This window comes from Solanum stenotomum, chromosome 6 (genome assembly GCF_019186545.1).
Source record: "Solanum stenotomum isolate F172 chromosome 6, ASM1918654v1, whole genome shotgun sequence".
In the NCBI taxonomy this organism is placed as follows: domain Eukaryota; kingdom Viridiplantae; phylum Streptophyta; class Magnoliopsida; order Solanales; family Solanaceae; genus Solanum; species Solanum stenotomum.
The window spans coordinates 51,443,412-51,466,291 of record NC_064287.1 but is presented as its reverse complement, the minus strand read 5'-3'; the positions used below and the strand labels follow the sequence as shown (position 1 = coordinate 51,466,291).

Here is a 22,880-nt window from a genome sequence, read left to right as displayed (position 1 = left end):
GAAAAACTAAAAAGAAATTATATGGAATGATATCAACATACATTATGACGGGATGATTGTAATCTCTTTACCATAATCAAAATATTTCAAATTTGAGCTTCTTATAGAATGAAAAAATTCTATTAAAAACACCTCCTTAGAAATAGACTCTGCAATAATACGCTATCCAAATATAATCAAATTCTAATACAGATATCAATTAAATAATAGGAAAACTCAAACTCTATGGGCTAGTGAGTCAGATTTACCATATGATGATTTGCAGTGGCCACAGTTATGAACATTTAATACATAGACATGACTTGTTCAATGTTGGACCATTTATAATGTCATGAATTTTAACATAAAAATAATTTTTTTTTCTCCAAAAGGGTTCTAGCCCCTCATAATTCAAATAAAGATCGCCGTATGAAAAATTCGTTTTATTTTTTTGGAAGGGTGGGGGGAGGGGGTTGTTGCAATTGGTTTACGAAGATTTTAACAAAGAAGATTCATAATATGAAAAAGTAATATGTGAAGAAATTAAGAAAATTCAGTTCAATATCGTTGATTATAAGGTCATGAAATATAATATACAATTTTTATTTAATACCTCTAACGTCCAATCATTGCATTAGTGATACATCAATTATTTGTTTCCTGTACAACCAAATATTATATTATTTTATATAAAATATTATATTAAATTACTTATTTTTTTCAAATCAAATAACCCTTAATAAATTATGATAACGATAAAGCAAGAGAAGAGAAGAGAATTTCAAATTGGCCGCAAAACTTTAATATAAATATGAAAAGAATACCAAAGATTTGTCCTGTTAGGAATTCGTATATATTTGAAAAGAAAATTCAATATAATCATATGTTATTTAAATTTATCAAGTCGAATTAATTCAGATTCATATTGAATAAAATTTTATTACTCCTAATTATCTTGAATTTTCACTACCCTAAGTAAAAGGGAGTAGACAAAAAAAACACACACACAAGGAAATCATTTTCTATTAATATTTTAATCTACTTATATCTCAAATTTAAGATTTCTTATTAACAACGAAAACATTTTATTCATCTCACGACACCTAGTTACTCGAATACTATTCCCAATTCTCACTTTGCGGCAATTCTTTGAATATTGAACCCTACTTATTCTCCATCACCATCTAAGATCCTTTTCTCTTTTCTTCTTTTTTTTTTCGAATCGAAATATTCCTTCTATTTTAATTTATTTATTTAATTTTGGATAGAATTAAATGGCCAGAAAATTTGGCCAGAAATTTAAAAAATCTATAATATTCTTTTTATTTTAAAATAAACTGATCTTTTTTTCCATTTTTAATTAAAAAGTATTAAAGTTAAAAGGGTAAAAATGTTCAAAAAGGTAAAATAACATAGTGTGAAATATGTTATTTTATCATTCTGGCCAAATTTTCTAGCCAAAAGAATTTTTCCTTTAATTTTAACTTGACACAAAATTTAAGAAAGTAAAGTAGATTTTTAAACCTCGTAGTTATAAACTCTTTCTTTTTTTTTTAATCGAGCGAGAGTTCGCGCGAGGAACTTTTCTATCGCTAGATATTTCATGTACTACTAATATTTAATTTTGTGATCGTAAACATGTTAGATGGAAAATTGGAAGAATTGCCAAAAAAAAAAGACATTTAAAAGAATTGACTTAAGAAAAGTAGATCCAATAAATTGAAACGGAGAAAGTAGTAGATATTATTCATATAACTATATTTCTTTTGATGACTATTTATTGTTTGGTATTTGTTTCTTCCTTGTTCTATTACCAAGTTTACATTACAAATTTTTTAAAATTTTTTTTTTCATTTTATTACCTTTGTTAGGACTATTTAGAAATCATTGTTAAGAGTTGAGAATATTGTAAAAAAATTATATATATATAGAATGATGTCAGGACTATTTAGAAATCAAAAGAATTACATATAGATTAAGATAAAAACATAATTAAGTTAATTATAAAAGAATACATTTTTAAAAAGGAAAGAGAAACTTTGAAGCATGGATTAATAAACTTGTGACATATATTAGTAAATTTAACTCCTTTGATTAATAATAATGGCTTGAGGAATCAATGTTCTTAATTAGTAATATGCCCTTTGGTTGAAGCTAAAAGATCAAGTTGACTGCTCACCAAACTCAAAAATTGGAACTTCACCTAACTATTTCACGTCCAAATTATAATTTTTTTTTAATTTCTCGTATTCTATTCAGATTCATATTAGGAATTTGATTAATCTGAATTTTGTATTAGTTAAGATCCATTAAAGGAAAAATTACTTTTTACTAGAATCTTTTTGATATTTAGAACTCAAAATATGGAATTAGAGTTCTGATTAAAGATGGAGGAATCATATCCATCACGTCATAATCCTCATTCATTATGCCCTTGTTTGTTATTTTCATGTACTCCATTTGTAAACTTATTTGACTGGAAAAGGAGTTTTAAAAAGAAACAAAACTTATATTAATTTGTATTAACATATTTTCAAATTTTAAAAAGTAAATATAATCACATAAATTGAAACGAAAAAGAGTAATTTGTAGTTAATAACTCATTTTTTGTTAGTCAATCTTAAAAAGAATAATATATTTCTATATTTAGTAACAATTTAACTTTAAAATATTTATTTTATCATCAATAAAATAATTTATAGTCATACAAATATATACTCTGACTTATTTTAAATCATAATTTTCAAAAAATAATTATTTCTCTCTGAAACTCCATATCAAATCAAAATACATTACATAAGTTAGGATGAATGATGAGAAAGACGTCTATATAGACACATTAAATCAATATTGATTTGTTATAAACATCGAATAGAGTTAAATTTTTACTGTTGTTGTAATAGTTGAGAACACCTAAAAGAACCATAAATGAAGATTCCCAAGAAGGTCAAAATTTGTTATAATTGCAGTTTCAAAATGAGACATAAACATGTGCTGGCTATGACATGGCAAGGACTCAGCAAATTAAACTAAAAAAAAATAAAAATTGCCAGCTTTTGACATAAACATTGGGAAAGACAATCCAAATCTTGCATAAACTGATTGGTATTAAACAGACAATTTTGTCATAAACCTCGTACCTTTTAAAGTATATAATATAATCTTAATTAACTTTGTTAATGAAGATTAAAGAAACCTAATGAAAAATGACATGATAATCAGTGAACAAATATTACTTTTATGTAATTCATTTGGAGTAGGTTGTTTGGTAGGATATGAGGAACTATAATGATTCTGGTGCACGATTCGAAACTCGATGAATGATAAACCCGTCCTTCTAAAGCTCGGATATGTGATGTGCGACATCATTTGTTGCACTCTTATTGCTTGATAGAAGTCATGTGGCTCTTACAACTAGAAATATTAAATACAAGAATGTGATCTTGTAATTAAAGAAGTGAATTAAGAACCATAAAGTCTCGGATACAAAATTTCAATGGAGGCGAAGAAAATACTAGATTTTTTCTTCTCATCTGACTAAGCATTGGGGAATAGAGTTCTCTGGTACCTATGCTTTCGGAGATAGCAAGTACCATAAGAGGTTAGTCAAGGTGCGCGCAAACTGACTTGGCCACGACACTGCGGTTATTATCGAAAGAATTAACACACTGTAATTAAACAGAATATTGATGCTAATTTGGTTCTTACTACCATAACATGAAAATCAGTGTGCAGAATATTTACAAAACCATACTAATGAATACAGTTGGTAAAATACAGAATACCAACTTTGTAAACAACAGACTGGGAATGAAGCTGCAGAAATCACAAATCTCGAGATAATATAGTCAAATCTCTTTATACATTTCACTGTAACAATCAAGTTCTTATTGGAGCCGTTAAAATACATGTTCTCAATATAAGAATATTTCACTATAGTAGCTAAACATTATCCAGACAAACAGTGTCACCATAGAGAGGTTTGACTGTATATTGTAGAACGAGTTATATCGTTCTCCATGAACAAAGAAACAACAAGATTCAGAGGAGTGAAACTAACAAATATATGCAGCCCAACATAGCGATAACTTTAGAAATCCCTCAAATCACGACTTTATATTTGTTCTGAAAACCATACATAGAACTGAGAATGTACCATATGAGTTTGAAATTTTACAGCAAGATCTTGTACCATTGTGCTTTCATGGGTAATAACAGCATTACTTACAGTAGAAAAGAAAAGAAAGACCCCGACTTTCTTATTACCTATAACTTACACATTCGACAAACCAATAACAATAAGAATTCAAACATTTAAACAGAATATTCAAGACAAACTGAACCAACGTTTCAAAATTGCTTCTTTACGACCAACTCACAGTTTCATGCCTGCAAAGTTCTAATTTTGCTGCTTCGAATTCTCCACGGGGAACTGAGAGGAAGTTTCTGCGAAACTTACTGCAGGGGCAGATGTCATGGTTTGATATTGCGCAGCCAATTGGGGAGTGAGAGCCTGACTGTAGTACATCTTAGCATGTGGATCAGCAAATTCATAAGCATAATTGGTGGTAGTGGCTGAAGTAGGAGGAATTGACTGAGAAGGATGTTGAATCTGAGAGTAGTTCACGTATTGTGGCTGATGCTGGCCAGGATTGATCTGAACTAATTGTGGAGCCGCTGAAGCTGAAGTTCTGTATGTACCAGCAACCATTTCAGGATTAGATGACGGATTATTTCTAGCCGGATTATAAGCTGATGCCGGATTGACCATAGTAGGAGGTGTTTGGGAACGAGTAGGAGGGACTGTTTGAGCAGGCTCGGTATAATTTGTTTGTTGCAATGGCAAACTGTAACCTTGGCCAGGTCTAGCAGGAATAAAGTAAACGGGATACTGGTGCTCAAGATTCGGGTGTTGCATATGTGTTTGGTGCTGTGAAGGGTACATAGGATAGTAGGATGTCATAGGCACATGCCCCGAAGGTGTATGCTGTATATACTGCCCAGCATGAACATATTGTTGGGGTTGGAGCATTTGTGGGTGCTGCTCATATTGTACTGGCAATGCATATCCACCACCACCATCCTGAACTTGTTGTTTCACCTGAACCCTTCCCATCGAATCACTCATATTCAGATCAACTGAATTACCTGAAATCCTACCGCTCCCCGACTGGAAATGAACCCCTGGATCTTGATAAAAGTAATGTCTTTGCCTACCACTACCCTCACTGCACCAAATTGAATCAAAATCTTAAAAACAGTCCCAAAGCAATCCCGAAAAAAGACGTAATGGAAGTACAAGAAACAACACATAATAACAAAAATATCAAATAGTAACTAAACACAAACTACAACATATGAACAACAGATAGTAACAAAAATCAGAGGACAAGAAACTACACTAGTAATACTACTACTACTACTAATATGAACAGACAACAAGACAACGCCCTGCTTCCTACTAACCTACTACTCTAAGCTCTGAGGAAAAGACACTACAAGAGCAATACTGCTACTACTAATATGAGCAGACAACAAGACAACGCCCTGCTTCCTACTAACCTTCTACTCTAATCTCTGAGCACAAGAAATTGCTGCGGCAATACTACTACTATCTATCTCTAAGGCTCCTATCTACCTCTGAGGTAGGAGTAAGGTTTGTGCATACTCTACCATTTCCGACCTCACTTTGTGGGACTACACTGGTTCTGTTGATGTTGTAGACTTGCGTCAAGTAAATACACCATTTCTCGGACTCAGGCAATTAATATGTTTCAACAAACAGATATATTATGATTCTTGCAAAAAGATCAGATTTTTGTAGAGAATTTTACCTTGAAACTGAATCAGGGGAAGGCAAATCAGATGGAATAACAGGCTTTGACATCAATTGCTGAGGCTGCTGTATCTGTTGCTGCTGTTGTTGCATCATCTGGTCAACTGCCGGCACACCGGAAACAACAGTCGTCGGCACTACAACAGCCGGCGCCGGCGGTGAAGCTAAACCCAAAAATCCCCCTTCCTCATTCTTCTGCTTAACCCCAACAGTCATCTGTGCAAACTGCTCCTCAATTCCACCTCCCTTTTGACTCTCCTCAACATGAACCCTTATCGGCGGCAAATTCGCCAGCGACGGCATAGACGATCCCGACCCAAAAGACGACGTCGTTTCAACCATCGGAGAATCCGGCACCGATTGAATATCATGTATAGTACCTTTCACACTATTCCCACCATTTTTTACCTCTAATTGTGCCTCTACTTCTTTAATGTTCGCATTTCCTAAATCATCGTCTAAACCCAGAAGGCAATTCACTGAAGAAGACTCAGAAAATACCTTTGTTGAAGCAGTAGAATTTGCCCCATTTAAAATATTAACAAACCAATCTTCAGATCTCACTGAACTATCTCTAATCATTCCAATTGAAGGATTCCACGAATCAATTTTACTCGGAAACAGAAACAAACGAAGCCGAGTAATTTTAGAAGACGAACTCATACGATCGTATTCATCGATCATGTTTTCCAGATCCTCATCGGAGGTAACGGAGATAAGTGAATCGAGGTCCTCGTTCTGAAGCTGATACTTCAGGCAAAAGGGTTGGCCTCCGAGAAGGGTTTTAGAGAGCCGAGCAGACAGCTCAGCCAACGAGGTGTTACGATCGGCGACGAAAATGCGGGTGTCGCCGCCGACGTAGCAGAGAGTTTTGTCGTGGGGACGAGGGAATATGTGTCCTCCATAGCTGCACATTAACCGGAGTTTTCCGCCGGTGGTGACGGTGGCGGTGTGTGACGGCTGCTGCTGCTCGTCCCAGGAATCAGTATGGCGGGATCCCGGTGAGGAATCAGCTGAGTCAGCATAATTGATGGTTCCCGACGGTGGCACGGCTCCCGTCGCCGCCGTGATTGGTCCGCCGGAAAACGGTGGAGGGTCCATATAGGAAAGAGACTTGAAAAAAAGGGAGAAAAAAAAAAAGATAGTTTTGCCAGAGAAAGCTGTTTTTTCCTTTATAGTTCTCACAGCTGTTGTGCTAAAAAAAAAAGAAAAAAATTAAAAATATTTTAAAAACATTTTTAAAGAGATTTTTAAAATATATATTTTGATATTATTTTAGTAGGCTTATTCCATATATATAATGAATAATTCATTAAATTTTATTTAGATACTTGAATTACTGTTTATTTTAATTGAGTATCTGAACACATAATAAAGAGCGAGGTTCAAATGAGAAACGACTTACGGTGGATACCTAGGGGCTCAGAGACGAGGAAGGGCGCAATAATCGATGAAATACTTCGGGTAATTGAAAATAAGCATAGATTCCGAGATTCCCGAATAGTACAACTTTTCGAACTACCGTTGAATCCTTCGAATGCTTTTAATTCAAATTTTAAAAATATTTTTAAGTTAATCTCAAATGTCTGATAGGTAGCTAAGTTTACCACAATAAACATGTCATCTCCATTAGTTATACGCATTAGCCTCAGTTGAAACAAATTTTAAATTTTACAAGTTGCTGAGGCTAGTGCATATAATTAAAGAAAAATGATTTATTTTAAGTAGTTAACTTATTTATGTAATGTATACTTAAATTACACATATAATTTTTGAAAGTATTGAATTAAAATTGAACAATAAAAATACTTTATTAGCTGAAAGAAGGAGTACAAGAGGTCTCACCCGGCGGACCAGTAAGCACTTTACCTACATGACAGTCAAATGAGCATTATACTGAGTCATTGGAAATCGAAGTAAGGGAATTGGAGACTTCCCCAATCGGAGAGAAGAGGAGTGACCTAACACTTAGGAAGAATCGAAACCATAGTCGCCGTTCTTACCTTCAATCCAATCTGATTCTGATTCCGCGGAAAGTCTAGGTTAAGATACTTAATTGAAATATAAGAAAATATTTAAAATTTGAAATAACATTTATTGACAAATTTAAAATCGGAATTATATTATACTAAAATCTAGTCAAAAATATGAATGTATGTTTTTTGTGGACCCACATATATATTTTTCTCTTTGGCCCCTACCATGTGGGTCGTACTTTCTAGTCTCTACGTCTCTAAATTAGCACAAAGACAACTTGCCACTTGCATGTTTATACTTGGGAGTATACCTATATAAAAAGTTTAATAATATAAGTTAAAAAATTATTAATGGTAAAAACCTAATTTACTAATCGGATCGTAATGAAATAAATAAGATCTCTTTATTTTTAATTTAGAAATTTGAAGTTAACTTTGAAAATGAAAGAGCTCCTTAAAAGAGTGTTAGAAGTTTTAAACGATAAGAATCTGAATTATAATTAATTTGATTAATCTTTTAAAATTATTTTGAAAAGATATTTCTTGTTATAAGTACTTTTAAAAAAACATCTTTGACTAATCAATTTAAAAATCATGTTTGTCAATATTAGATTAATAATTTTTGATTGACCAAGTTTTCAAATCGAAATCAATTATATGAATTCTCAGAAAAATTAGAAAAAATGTAGTATAGTTTATAAAGAAAGTAAAGCAATAAACCTCCCATTAAAATTATAGTTTCTTGTATTTTTAGTGTCTCCAACAACTCCTTGACCTATAAAAAATTCAATTTACGTGCATCGATAATATTAAGAAAATCATACATTTTAACCGTAATTTGATCGATGATTTATTATTTTTTTATTTTTTAAAAAGTTGTCCATACACATTTTTTATTTAATATAGACATTTCATGTTGGAGGTTGGTATGAGGCCCATATAGATTGGGCCCACTAAGGATAATAACCAATATTACCTAATTTTGATCTCAACTAACATGTTTTCGGTATAATAAACGGATTGAACTAAATTTGATCTGATCAAAACACGTTAAGTAACTAAATGAGTCGGTCAAGTCTAAAAGATACTTGAGCTGAAATGGTTCAAGCTAAAAAGCGGATCATAACTCAATTCGATCGATTCTTACTAAATTTTAATTTCTTTGTTTGTTCTTATACAAATTTCCAAATACCTAATAGAACTTTGTTATATAAGCATAAGTGTACAGTGTCTTATATCTCACATTCTGCCATGCTCCACATCCTCAAAAGCAATGGTAGTTGTACCATATTGCTGATTTAGTTGTACCTCGGGACGTTCTACCTCCAATCCTCCGTTGGTAGGGGGGACGTGTTGTCTGCTTACACGAACCTCCTCCACTGCCCGGAAATATGCATATGGTCCCCATCCTGAGAACAACGAAAAAAATGAACATATCGAGTTGATTTCAGAATTTTGTCCACTATAACAGTAAAGTCACGTAAAGGAGATTTTGTGCAATGCCTTCTCCAAGACCATTAGCAACAAAAAGGGAAAAAAATAGTAGGAAATTAGAAGAAAACGCGATTGTGCTTTGGGATTTCTACTGATACAATATGTAACCAAAGGATCAGGCTACATATTGACTACGAGTGTAATTAGAGCATCTGTCGACAAAAGGATCATGCCAAGATGATCGGATCTTCTTTGTTTAAGGAAATGCATTGAGAAAGAGGAGATCATGTACTATAGAACCTTTCAACGAGATAGTGCTTTTTCAACTCTCTCAAAATGGAATATAAGTCAAACATAAGCTAGATTAGTCAACGTTAACAAGATCTTATTTGTAACGAGTGGTTTTGTTGGTTGGCGACTTAACATGGTATTAGTCTGGAAACGACAAAATAATTCGAAGCACCTTCAGTATGGTATGGAGCTGGGAAGAACTGCAGATAACAGAATGTTGCAACAAAAAGACCTGAAATGTGAAACAACATGTAGTTAGTACTTATCAAATGAAACGTAGCCTTCGTTTACTTCAAAATGTTGAATTTGATCAAGACGAACCTATCAGTCCTCCGGCAAACACGTCTTGCCAATGATGCCAGTAGTCATCCACACGTGAGACCCCGACAAGAGATGCCATTAGGAGAGGAAGAAGAACTATGCATAGTTTAGCCACATGCCCTCGTCGATCAAATGCTTTAATCTTCCCAGCCAAATACAACGATAGAAACCCGAGACCAGCAAATGATGCTGCAAAGAAGAAGCCATATTTCGTTACATCAAACTCTTTGTCATCCCACTAAAGAAAGAAAGGTTTCACGAGAATTCAGACCACTTGTATGCCCGCTTGGGAAACTCTTATGTCCTTCCTTAATATCACTTTCTTTACCATGGCATTTCACGTTTCCCCACCGATCATACTCCTAAAACGAGGAACAACGAAATAAATCAATCGAAAATTACAACAGAGTTGAGCATTAATTTAAGCAATATGCATTCTTGATGGCTTTCACTATCATATCAGATAAACGTAACGGATACATACATCTTTACCATCAGGAAAGCAACGCCAGAAAAAGTCAGGTCGAGGACGTCCTACTCCATTCTTGATGGCTTCAGTGATTACAGCCGTAATTAGTATGGCAAATAAGATGCCTGCAAGTTTCGAACAAGCCTAGGCGTAATTAGTAAAGTTACATCTACTCGATGTTCCAATCTGTACCAACTCTAAAATGGGAATTACCTAAAATGCTGTGGTGCAGATCATAAACGTCCTTCCTCCGAAGATAGATGAAAACGAAGATGATAATAGGCAATAACACTGCATATAGCTGTTCATTAGAGAAATCAGTTAAGAAAAACACCACAAACTCCACGATTTGATTACAAAAAATTGAAATTTGCAAGTGTAATCGGCACTCCGCGTACACTCATGAAGCTTCAATGTTTATGTTACAATACTCACAGGAATAGACCACCCTGGAACTGTATTATCTTTCATCGGATATTTGAGATCAGTCATCATATCCTTCCCAACAAACCGATGAAATGGACCGATGACATAAAGAACTATACATATAACTACTAGCAGTAGCAATATAAGCCAGTCATGGATGTGAATTCTTGCAACTGATAAACCATGAGACTTAATAGTATGTCCACATCCGCGCTCAATCTCATTTGTATTACCCTGTTTCATTCGAAACAGAAATATAAATACGCGTTGTTGCAAAACCAAATTAGTATTCGAATTGATAGTTCATTTGATGAAAACATTCTAACAACCAAAAGTACTTTGAAGTTAGCAAAGTTAGCAAAACCACAGAATGAACAAGCACTTCGTGTTGAACCACACGAAGTATTAATCATCAGAAATATTGGGAATATAGCAGCAACAAACATCTACGCCTCAAAAACAAGCAAGTTGGGGTCGGCTATATGAATCCTCACTGTCAATATCAATCGATTTAAGCTAATCTTAGTCCGGTTTTATATAGGAGAAGAATAATGAATAAAGATTAAGTGTTAAACCACAAGAGTCTATTGTAGGCAATCTTACCCTGCATTTCTGCAAGAGGCTATTTCCACAGTTCGAACGAGTAACCTCGTCACATAACAACTACTTTACCAGTTACGTTAAGTCTCCCCTCCCCTTCTACAGAGTTCATCCATATAATTTCGGATTATCTTACTGGAGCACTAAATTGTACTGATTGAATCTAGATTAATAACACCATATTTCAATGCCCCCAATTCTTCTCACCCCATAAAAAATTGGATTTTTTCATCCTAAAATCAGCAGATTATTATATTACTTCTCCCACTATCTTATTCTTCAATTTTATTATTACATGTTGTTTCCTTTGCTTTGATGATTATTTGTTGTTCCTATTGTTCGTTTCTCTATTATTTTCCTACTATATTTCCTTTTCTTACTATTTTGATGTGTCTGTTGGAAACAGTCTCTTTACCTTTACAATATACGAGTAAGATTGCGTACACACTACCCTTCCCAGACCCACGGAGTATGTTGTTGTTGTTATTACACACCATATGAGTAAAGGACAATAGCAAGAGAATGAAAAATAGAAACAGCAATTCATAAACAGAACAAGAAATCAAAAACTAAAAATCAACCAAAGCAAAAAAGGCTAACAAACCTGAAATACAGTTCTAATCTTATCTTTCCAGCCCATTTAAGCACTGCTAATACATCAATTACAGAGAATCTTGAGGACCTAAAATCCAAAAAAACACCAAAATTAATAAAAGAAACAATATTTATTTAGCATATATGATATGATATGATATCAAGAAGGACTATTATAGAATCATAATAAGAACAAATTTGATTTTTCAAGAAAGAAATTAATGGGTTAAATTAAACATTAAGCAATGAAAATTAAGTACCTTTTTGAATTTTCCTTTTGAAGTTTCAAACTTTAGCAATGGCAGAACACTAGTCAAATGTAGTGTGGAATTTTGGATTACATGATTCACTTATCCAAATAAAAGAAATATATATGGGATAAGGCACAAGTATCCCGGACTATGACCGATAATTCAGAGACACATTTTAACTAAATCAATTTCTTATTATCGGAATCCATATTGTTTGTAATTTTGTACACCCATTCCAGAGACACGTTGTTTAAAATAATTGAACTGTTCAAAGTTTAAGTTGGATGTTAGAATTTTTTTTCTCATTTCCAAGTTACATTTAATATTTCATAAAGAATAATAGTGGAAAGTATGATTTAAATTATGTCCTAGAATGTTTTTTTAATAAGTGTACATTTTTTTTAATGTCTTTTTTCTTTTTTTTATCCTCCCTAGGAGCTCCCACCCCCTTGCTCCCTTGGTGACTCGAACTCGCAACTTTCGGATTGGAAGTGAGGGGTGCTTACCATCCGAACAACTCCCTCTCATCAAGTGTACATTATATTGTCTCACAAATTCAATTAATATGAAATTATTTTAGTGATGGATTCGAGTGAACAACCTTTCACCTCCCTAGATATTCATATAAGAGCTCGATTAAATCCTAATTTGCGAGTTTATTTTAGTGAGGGTTCGAGTGAACATTCTCTCACCTCCCTAGATATTCATATTAGAGCTCGATTAAATCTTAATTTACTAGTTGTAAGGCTCATTGTTTGGGTGATGATCCCAATAATGTTTAAATATAATATGATTACCTTAAAATCACTCATCAGTTTTAAATGTCAAAAAATGAAGATCATAATCACAAATTAAGAAACTATGGCATTTCCTAATTATTCAATTGATTCTTATATTTAGCTATAAATATAAATATAATTAATTGATATTTATATATTTAACCACTTGGAAATCCATCATTTAACATGAGAAAATTATTGTATTTATAGTTGAGAAATTACTGGATAAGAAAGTTGAGGGCAGGTGGCATCTGAGCTGTTTTACTTATTAATTGGAGCCAGATAGCTATTTTATTTTAATAATAGGAGAAGGAATCATAATTTCAGCTTAATAAATTTTAAATTTTAGAATGGTGATTCCGTGAGGTAAAAAATTGATTCTAAATTTAATAATTATACATGCTTAATGTATGTATTCAGACAAATATACTATATAAATAAAAGCTACTTAATTCAATTGAACGCGTATCAAAACTTCTAGCTAGATCCGCCCATATTAATAATTGATNTTGGAGCCAGATAGCTATTTTATTTTAATAATAGGAGAAGGAATCATAATTTCAGCTTAATAAATTTTAAATTTTAGAATGGTGATTCCGTGAGGTAAAAAATTGATTCTAAATTTAATAATTATACATGCTTAATGTATGTATTAAGACAAATATACTATATAAACAAAAGTTACTTAATTCAATTGAACGCGTATCAAAACTTCTAGCTAGATCCGACCATATTAATAATTGATGTTCCATCTTTTTATCATCCATGATGCATGATGAGTCATTGGCATTTGTAATTACAAAATTATAAAAAAAAAAAAAAAAAACCACAATAAGCAAATTACAAACACAAGAATTAAATTGTAAGAAGAAATTGCTTATGATTATGTTACTAAAGTTTAATACATGTGACATGTTACTTCAAACATAAAAAAAAAACATACAATCGAGATCATGATTCATGATGATAGGATGGATATGGTCTTTTTAAATACGGATTTAAATTTAAAGTTTATGAATTTCTATAACAATTTCAAGCTATACTATAATAATAAATGAGTTTATAGTTATATATTTATATATAGTTATTCAATTTCTTTATATTTGGTGAACTCATAACCAACTCTAGATCCACATTAAACTTCTTCACACTTAATCGGATGCATCAGGTTTGAGCATTAGAAATCATGAAAAGGACCTGGTAAGGAACGTTTTCACCTTTAATTGCTCTCATGCAATGTGAATTTAAATTAATCGATCCAGTAAAATCGTGATTCAAATGATTAATACATGAAACTTCCTAGAACAACAAATATATATGAGAAGTACGATTATTTTATTTGTAAAATATTATGTGAATATACTGAGAAAGCTAGTAAACGATATGTGATTATTGTTGGTCAACCAATTTCATTAATTTATATTCTGCGATATATTTTTCTTGTCAAATATGAAGCGGAAAAATTACAAGAAGGAAGAAAATTAAAGAATAAAAGATTTTTTCAAAGCTCTTTGTTTATTCATTCATTTATTTCCTATCATCATTTTCTATATAAAATTAAAAGACTTTGATTCAAAATGCTTAACGTTTTCAACTACGTCATGTCATAATTCGTGGCGAAATTAGAAATTTAAATGAGTGAATTTAAATGGAAACTAATTAAAAAATAAGATCACGATGAAGACTCGGATATAAGTTGTAATAAACATATCATGATATTAAGGGTATGAACTTCGTTTATATACAACAAAGAGTTAGATTTTTATTTCTAGCGAATACGGCTCAACTATTTAAAAGTATCAATACATTTTCTATTGGATTATTTTATATTCAATAAAACAAATTGACCAACCTGTATTTGATTCTCCGATTAGATTTTATAAACGCAACAAGATTTTAATTTGTTGGCATCATATATTAATTTATTTATTTTTAGAAAATTACTGCAAAAAATAATTCATTAAAAATATCCCACCAACATTGTGCCAAACTTTTAGCATGTGTTCTGTTTGACCTACTCCAATGGCTTAATTAATAAAGTCAGGCCCCACCCTTTATATCGATAATAATTATATATCCAGTATAATTTTACGATGAAATTTAAGAATGATAAAATATACGGAGACTTATCATATCTTTTGGAGGTAAAGTGATTGCTTCGAAAAGAATTGCAACTCACAATGCATAAGGCTAATACTACTAATATTTAAACAGAAAGGTAAGGAACACCAAACTATAATTTTTTTATTTTTTTTTTAAAGAATTTATTTTTACATCTATTATGTGATTTTTTTTCTTACTAATATAATTTTTTTTTAATAAATTCGTTAGTTCATATTATAGCTAAAAATATTTGCAAATATTATTTCAAAATCCAAGTATTTGACACAAAATCTTTAAACTTTTTTGGCATTTCTTTTTGGGTAGATTTTTTTTCATAATATAGGAGTATTATTTTCAGTGACTTAAAGACAACTAATTAAAAATCGAAATACATATATTAAGGAAATAATTATTTTTTTACTTTATTATAAAAATTAAAAATTAACTACGTGATGACCTCGAGCAACAAAACTAATAATAAGTTTCAAAATTCTCTACCTAACCTTTTACTATTTTATTTTTTTCTAGATAAGTCAAAGAAATTAAACAGAAAAGGCAATAAGATTTTTGTTGACTAAAGCAATTGTTCTAGAACTTATTTAAATTCAATTATATACATGATTTAGTTTGGATTTTATAAAAGTTAAATCAATACATGTTAGCCACAAAACTTATATTTGAAGGAAGTCCCATTATTCTAATGTTAGTTTGGTTGATTAACTATCTGAATTTTTTATTTTTTGTTGTTAAAGGATCAATTTTACTTTTTATAATTTCTTAATCTGAGAATTTTAATTTTTTTTTATAAATTACTGAATTCCAATGAGCTGATCACACTATTTTTTGGTTCAGTCCATGTAGACACACTTTAGAAAATTTGGGGGTTAAAAGATTTCATTTTTCTCAGAGATTTGGTGTCAAAATTATAAAATTCAAAAATAAATTGATATGTAATTACTTTTCGTGTCTCAATTTACCTATCATTTTTTTAAGACTAGTTATCGCAGTTATTAGTCGTTTTAGAAATTTAAGACAAAATTAGTACCTTAAATCATGTAATTTATGTTGGAAACTACAAACACTTCAATTATGAGACAATATAACACATAAATAAAGTAAATATTTAACGAAAAAAGAATACATTTTACAACACAAATAAAGGTAAAAAAAAAGTCTAAACTTCTCTTCATTAATATTTTTAAGTGTGTAAAAGAAAAACACGACATAATTTAAGACTAGATGAAATAATATTTACTCAATAAACTCTAAAAAAAATATTCCCTCTATTTTAAAAATAACGACCTTTTTTATTCTTTGGCAACACTTTTTCAATTTTCCACATAGTATGCGTAAGGCTATCTATACGAAATAAAAAATATTTTAGTATATTCGACAAAAGTTAATTTAGGATTATAACATTAAATTATTTTTTATTTTCTTAAACTCCGTATCAAGTCAAACTATTCATTTTTTTTGGAAAAATCTTTTTGGCCAGAATGGTAAAATAATATATTTCACACTATGTTATTTTACTTTTTTGAATATTTTTATTCTTTTAACTTTAATACCTTTAATTAAAAAAAATAGGAAAAAGATCAATTTATTTAAAAATAAAAAAAATATTATACTTTTTAAATTTCTAACAAATCCTAATTAAATTTTTTGGCCATTTAAACGGAAAATATCATTCATCTTGTGTAGGTCCTACACGTCGACAGTTATAGCCTGTAAACCCACAATAACCAACCAACCAACCAAGCCATCATTATCTGACCAAATAATTTAACATATTTGACAAAATCAACGGCTCTGATCAAATTATTTAATACTCATCGACATGAATAGTAATAGAATGATTGGTGTTGATCTATTCTTAATCTAAAGCCTCGAATCGAAACCAACACCTCTTAAAATAGGCCTTGTAATATTGAAATTTAAATTTAATTAGACTTTAATAATAATCTCGGAAAAAAAAAGTCTTGGTCTTTGGAATCTCCCATCCCTATTTTAAAATCTCAATTTTTCAAAAATAAAAGATTGTGCACTTTCCATGTACCTCGGCACCATATTTTGCGTAGTTGTTGAATTTTCTTAATTTTTTTGAAGGTCTTAAAAACTGTCTCCTAAAGAAGAAAAATCCATTATACAAAATTTTTTTCATACTTTTTTTTTTCCATCTTTGTCTTGTGTAGTTATGGTCTGCCATTGCTAAAGATTGAAGCCTTATCTTCTTTTGGGGACCCATTTGAACTATTCTTTTGCTTCCCCAGTAAATATATCTGCTAAAAAAGGTACCTTTCAGTGCATAATCTTTGATTTGACACTATTAATTTCTTTTAAAAAGTCAAATTTGTTCTTATTATGATGTATATTTGTCAGTCTTGATATCATTTCTGGAAGGGTTTTTTTGGTTGATAAATCTTGTATTGTTTATTAATTTTGGTGGATTTTTGTTGTTGAAGTGTAGTGTGTTCTTTTTTTCTCCATTTTATTGTTGAAAAATTGAATCTTTAATCAGAAACTTGATGAAAAAATGAATCTTTAATTAGTCAAAATTGATCTTATGAGTTATGATGATAGTATTAGTCATTTCTAGAAGGATTCTTTGCTGATAAATCTTGTCTGTGGAATTTAGGTCCCAAGATTCTCTGTGAGTTTGGATTCTCCATTTTATTCTTTATTACCTTTTTTTTTTGTTTTCATTCGGTGTTTGATACCTGGGTTGGAGTTTGACTAATCTGGATTCGCATCACTTAGGTTCATTTTTGGGCTCTTTCCATATCTTGGGCCTGAAAGAGCATCCCCATCCGCTGCACTACATTCTGTGGTGATTCTTTCTTGCCTTATGTTCTGCCATTGCTAAAGATTGAAGCTTTAACTTGTGGGGGACCCAATTAATTATTATTTTGCTTCTTTAGAAAATATCTGCTAAAAGGGTACTGTTCAATGTTTGATTTAACACCATTAAATACCTTTGAAAAGTCATTGTTGTTCTTATGATGAGGCTAATAGTCAGTCTTGGTGTCATATCTAGAAGAATTTTTTCCCCTTATAAATGGTGGGGTCTTGTGTTTCTGTTTTGATATGTGTTACCTGAACTGACAGTCTTTCGGGAAACAGCTTTTCTACCTCCGTAAGATAGGAATAAGGTCTATGTACGTTCTACTTTTCCCAACTTCACCTGTAGGATTTCACGGGGTATGTTGTTGTTGTACTCGTCGTTTCTATCTTAAAAGTCTTTTATTTCATCTGTATTGTCTCTCAATTTTCTTCTTTTCTTGCCTTACGTTCTTCCATTGCTAAAGTTTGAAGCTTTATCTTGTGGGGACCCATTTGAATTATTCTTTTGTTTCCTTAGAAAATATCTGCCTAAAGGGTACCTCTCAGTGCTTAATGTTTGATTTAGTACCATTATTTTCTTTTAAAAAGTCAAAATTGTTCTTAATGATAGTAGTAGTCAGTCTTGGTATAATTTAGAAGGATTCTTTGTTGATAAATCATGTTTCCTTTCTTAATTTTGGTTGGTTTTTGGGTTTCTGCTCTTTTAAAGTCTTACTACTTCATACTGTATTTTTTTCTCAATTTTCTTCTGTGACTGAAAAATTGAAGCTTTAAGGCATAAACTTGTGGGCACTCATTTAAAAATCTTGTCTTTTTTTGTTAATTTTGGTGCTTTTTTGGATTCTAGGTCCCAAGATTATCTGTGAGGTTGGATTCTGCTCTTTATAATTGAAGTATCAGCAGTGCTTAAATGGGTTGGAAAGACAAGATTAGGACTGTGTTTCAGGTTTGTTGGCCTTTTTGCTGTGTTCATTTCCCATTTTTCATGATATCTATATTTTTTTAGTTTTGATTTCTGGTTCTGCTTATCAATGCTGTTTCTATTTTCATTCTCTTGCAATTGTCGTTTAGCCGAGGGTCTATTGGAAACAACCTCTCTACCTCTCAAGGTAGGGGTAAGGTCCATGTTGACTCTACTTTCCCCAGACCCCACTCGTGGGATTACACTGGGTGTGTTGTTGTTGTAATTGTCCTTTACTCGTATGGCGTATGGTACTTAATTGTTTTGACTGTCTTGTTTAGCAGCAATCTGTGGATGTTATGATGAAAAATCCAAATTTTGTATGGGATGAGAAGAATTGGGAGGATTGAACTGTGGGGTTCTTGATGTAGATTCAATCAGTGCAATTTAGTGCTCCAGTAAGATAATGAACGAAATCTGTAGTGATATTGGAAGATCTTTTAGTGATGATACTGTTTATTTCATTGGTATATCTACAACTATTTCTCTCTGCAGGATTATAGTTTCTAGAAATTTCAGCATGTTGTGGTTATATATAATAACTTTATGTTTATTCTTAATTCTTCTCCTATACAAAACCGGACCAAAATTAGCTTAAATGGACTGATATGGACAGTGAGGATTCATAGCCGACTCCAACTTGCTTGTTTTTGAGTCATATATGTTTGTTGTTGCTGTATTCCCATTTCTGAAGATTATGTCGTGTGGTTCAAAACGAAGTGCTTATTCATTCTGGCTTTGCTAACTTCAAAGTACTTAGGCTTTTTAGAATGTTTTATCAAATGAACTGTCAATTTGTATACTAATTTGTTTTTGCAACAGTACGTATTGATATTTCTGTTTCAAATGGAACAGGGTAATACAAATGCGATTGAGCTCGGATGTGGACATACTATCAAGTCTCATGGATCATCAGTTGCAAGAATTCACATGCATGACTGGCTTATATTGCTACTGCTTGTAGTAATAGAAGTAGTCCTTTATGTCATCGGTCCATTTCACCGGTATGTTGGAAAGGATATGATGACTGATCTGAAATATCCCATGAAAGATAATACGGTCCCAGTGTGGTCTGTTCCCGTGAGTATTCCTTTTCTTTTTTAACATATTGAGTTGAGTATCAATGTAATGTACGGAAAGTTTAATTAATTGCTCTAATAGGATATTGAAGCTTCTATTCTACGATAGAATAGAGGTGTGGGCGGAGTGCTGATTATACTGTGCTTGCGAATTTCAAAAAGTTCAAATTTTTTGTAATCAAATCCCGGAGTTTCTAGTGTTATTAACAGATTTCTTTCATGAACAGCTATATGCAGTTGTATTACCTATTATCATCTTCCTTTTCGTTTATCTTCGGAGGAAGGATGTCTATGATCTGCACCACAGCATTCTAGGTAATTTCCATTTCAGAGTTATTTTCCCCTTAGTACGGATTGAAATATCGGGTAGAAGTGATTTTTGTCTCCGTGACTTTGTTTTCATTGTTGTACTAAAAGGAATGTTTTCCTTTTTGGTTTTCCAAACAACTTTACTAACTGCGCTAGACCTGTCCAAAAATTGCAGGCCTCTTATTTGCTGTACTTATTACGGCTGTAATCACGGATGCCATCAAGAATGGAGTAGGCCGTCCCCGACCGGACTTTTTCTGGCGTTGCTTTCCTGATGGTAAAGATGTATGTATCTTACTCTCCCAGTCTCCCTGATTGGAAAAGTTTTACCTTTTTCCCAATTAAGGGTAAGCTTCTTAGTGCATTTTTGTTTGACTCAATAAGAGCATCCGTATGTTTATCTGATAATGAAAGTGATTTTCTTGATGAATGATGATCATAACTGTAATACACTTAGAAGCATATTGATAAAAGTGGTGCTCAACTCCATTGTAAGTCGATTAATTTATTTTGTTGTTCTCTTTTCAGGAGTACGATCAGTGGGGAGACGTGAAATGCCATGGTAAAGCAAGTGATATTAAGGAAGGACATAAGAGCTTCCCAAGCGGGCATACCTCATGTATGTAGCTCAACTTTCTCCGCTTCCACTATCCATGTACATTAAATCAGGATTTCTGAGATATTAAGAAATTTGAGTTCTTCTTTTGCAGGGTCATTTGCTGGTCTCGGGTTTCTATCGTTGTATTTAGCAGGGAAGATTAAAGCATTTGATCGCCGAGGGCATGTGGCAAAACTATGCATAGTTTTTCTTCCTCTCCTAATGGCATCTCTTGTTGGGGTCTCACGTGTGGATGACTACTGGCATCATTGGCAAGACGTGTTCACTGGAGGAATGATAGGTTCGTCTTGAAATTCTACATTTAGCAGTAAACAAGGGCTGCATTTCGTTTGATAAATACTAACTCCATGTGTTTCACATTTCAGGCCTTTTCGTTGCAACATTCTGTTACCTGCAGTTCTTCCCTGCTCCATACCACACTGAAGGTACGTTCTTCAGTAATCTCCTCCCGCTTTTATTCTATTTTGTGTAGTAATTCCTCGCACTTAAACAAACCTTTTATCCAATCTTTTCGATTTTGTTAGCTCCTTAGTACTTCAAAATATTCCGTATCCAGACTAATACCAAGTTAATTACACCATTTCATGACAAACATGTGACCAATCAACCAACCAACAAAACCACTCCTTACAAATAAAATCTTGTCAATGTTGACTAATCTGGCTTACGTTTGGCTTATATTCCATTTCGAGAGAACTATATCTCGTTGAAAGGTTCTATACATCTGCCTTTTCTCAACTCAGTTCTTTAAACAAAGAAGATTCAATCATCTTAGTGTGATCTGATCATATATTCCAATCGCGTGTTCTTCTAATCCCCCACGGATTTTCCTTTTTGTTGCTAATGATCTAGGAGAAGGCATTGCACAAAATCTCTTCTCCGTGACTTTACTGTTATAGTGGACACAATTCTGAAATTAACCCGATATGTTCATTTTTTTCGCTGTTCTCAGGATGGGGACCATATGCATATTTCCGGGCAGTGGAGGAGGTTCGTAGTAGCAGACAACACGTCCACCCTACTAACGGAGGATTAGAGATAGAACGTCCCGAGGTACAACTGAATCAGCGATCCGGTACAACTCCCAATCCATTTGAGGATGTGGAATATGGCAGAATGTGAGACACAAAACACTGTACACTTATGCTTATATTTGTTCAAAGTATTTTAGTTGGCACAGTTTGTTATTTTCTTGTGAATATTTATGTCTGTTTTTGTTAAGTATTTTAGCTTTAGGGAACTATTTGATTACTGAAATTGTTTAATCAGTGTTAAGTTCTTTTTCTTTTTCTGTGTAATTTGTTGCATAATTAGTTCAATTGGTTGATGATTTTGTAATTATTTCTTTCTTTGAGCTAAAGATCACTTTGTTAGTCTGAAATTGACTCTGCTCATCTCAATGATTCCTTGAAATTTTAGTACTTAAAAGGGAAAATGAAGGTGCTATAACCTAAGTTGCGCGAACTCTTCACTTTTGATGTCACATCCATATCAAATTCTCCAAAAATATACAATCGACAAATGTATAATGTATGTTTATGCACCTAACGGTGTAGCCAAGTGGTCAATAAAATTTGAAGAAAATTGTGGGATTTCAACTTAGAATACTAGTAGAAGCAAAAAAGCCAAAATATAGTAGTATGTTATTTCTTTCGTCTGCCTTATCCTTGATGGACAGATTATCGATACTTACATAGGACGGTAATATTCTCTTTGGACAAACATTACTATTAGGGGCAGGGCTAGTATATGAAGTATATTTTAGTTTTATATTTATTTTAAGAAATTTATTTAATATGCGTAAAATATTAATTTAAAATCAAATAACTCAAAAAAAACTATAATTTGAATTTATAAATTTTAAATTTTGATTTTACGATGATTCTTATACCGGAAAAAGGAACAAGCGTATCGTAGCTAAAGAAAAGTAGAAAGGTCAAACACACCAAGAATAAGCAAAGAATCGAGAAGTGGTCCTTCACAATAACATGAACATGATTTGTTTACACATC

At 32.2% G+C, this 22,880-nt stretch overlaps 3 protein-coding genes across 6 annotated transcripts; 1 reads left to right on the top strand and 2 right to left on the bottom strand.

The window, feature by feature from the left end:
* Positions 1 to 4,064: 4,064 nt before the first annotated feature.
* LOC125866945 (uncharacterized) lies at positions 4,065 to 6,964 on the bottom strand. The gene is made up of 2 exons (XM_049547337.1): positions 5,814 to 6,964; positions 4,065 to 5,207 (listed from the first exon to the last, which is right to left on the bottom strand). Exons 1-2 carry the CDS (start codon positions 6,914 to 6,916, stop codon positions 4,379 to 4,381), a joined length of 1,932 nt encoding a protein of 643 aa, XP_049403294.1. The 5' UTR covers positions 6,917 to 6,964; the 3' UTR covers positions 4,065 to 4,378.
* Positions 6,965 to 8,897: 1,933 nt separating this feature from the next.
* Positions 8,898 to 12,273, bottom strand: LOC125869249 (putative lipid phosphate phosphatase 3, chloroplastic). 2 transcript variants are annotated; one of them, XM_049549815.1, is made up of 9 exons: positions 12,187 to 12,273; positions 11,937 to 12,014; positions 10,742 to 10,966; positions 10,520 to 10,607; positions 10,322 to 10,431; positions 10,109 to 10,199; positions 9,838 to 10,026; positions 9,689 to 9,748; positions 8,898 to 9,200 (listed from the first exon to the last, which is right to left on the bottom strand). In XM_049549815.1, the coding sequence occupies exons 2-9, from the start codon at positions 11,970 to 11,972 to the stop codon at positions 9,031 to 9,033; spliced, it is 969 nt and encodes a 322-aa protein (XP_049405772.1). In that variant the 5' UTR covers positions 11,973 to 12,014; positions 12,187 to 12,273; the 3' UTR covers positions 8,898 to 9,030. The 2 variants fall into 2 exon arrangements, with proteins under 2 accessions (XP_049405772.1, XP_049405773.1); XM_049549816.1 differs by having other exon boundaries at positions 10,112 to 10,199.
* A 4,893-nt stretch (positions 12,274 to 17,166) lies between these two features.
* On the top strand, positions 17,167 to 22,131 carry LOC125867503 (lipid phosphate phosphatase 2-like). Of its 3 annotated transcripts, none has more exons than XM_049548027.1 (9): positions 17,167 to 17,350; positions 18,748 to 18,846; positions 19,717 to 19,941; positions 20,168 to 20,255; positions 20,425 to 20,534; positions 20,778 to 20,868; positions 20,960 to 21,148; positions 21,234 to 21,293; positions 21,821 to 22,131. In XM_049548027.1, the coding sequence occupies exons 2-9, from the start codon at positions 18,811 to 18,813 to the stop codon at positions 21,988 to 21,990; spliced, it is 969 nt and encodes a 322-aa protein (XP_049403984.1). In that variant the 5' UTR covers positions 17,167 to 17,350; positions 18,748 to 18,810; the 3' UTR covers positions 21,991 to 22,131. The 3 variants fall into 3 exon arrangements, with proteins under 3 accessions (XP_049403984.1, XP_049403983.1, XP_049403985.1); XM_049548026.1 differs by lacking the exon at positions 17,167 to 17,350 and adding an exon at positions 18,313 to 18,435; XM_049548028.1 differs by lacking the exon at positions 17,167 to 17,350 and adding an exon at positions 18,528 to 18,579.
* The last annotated feature ends 749 nt before the right edge of the window (positions 22,132 to 22,880 follow it).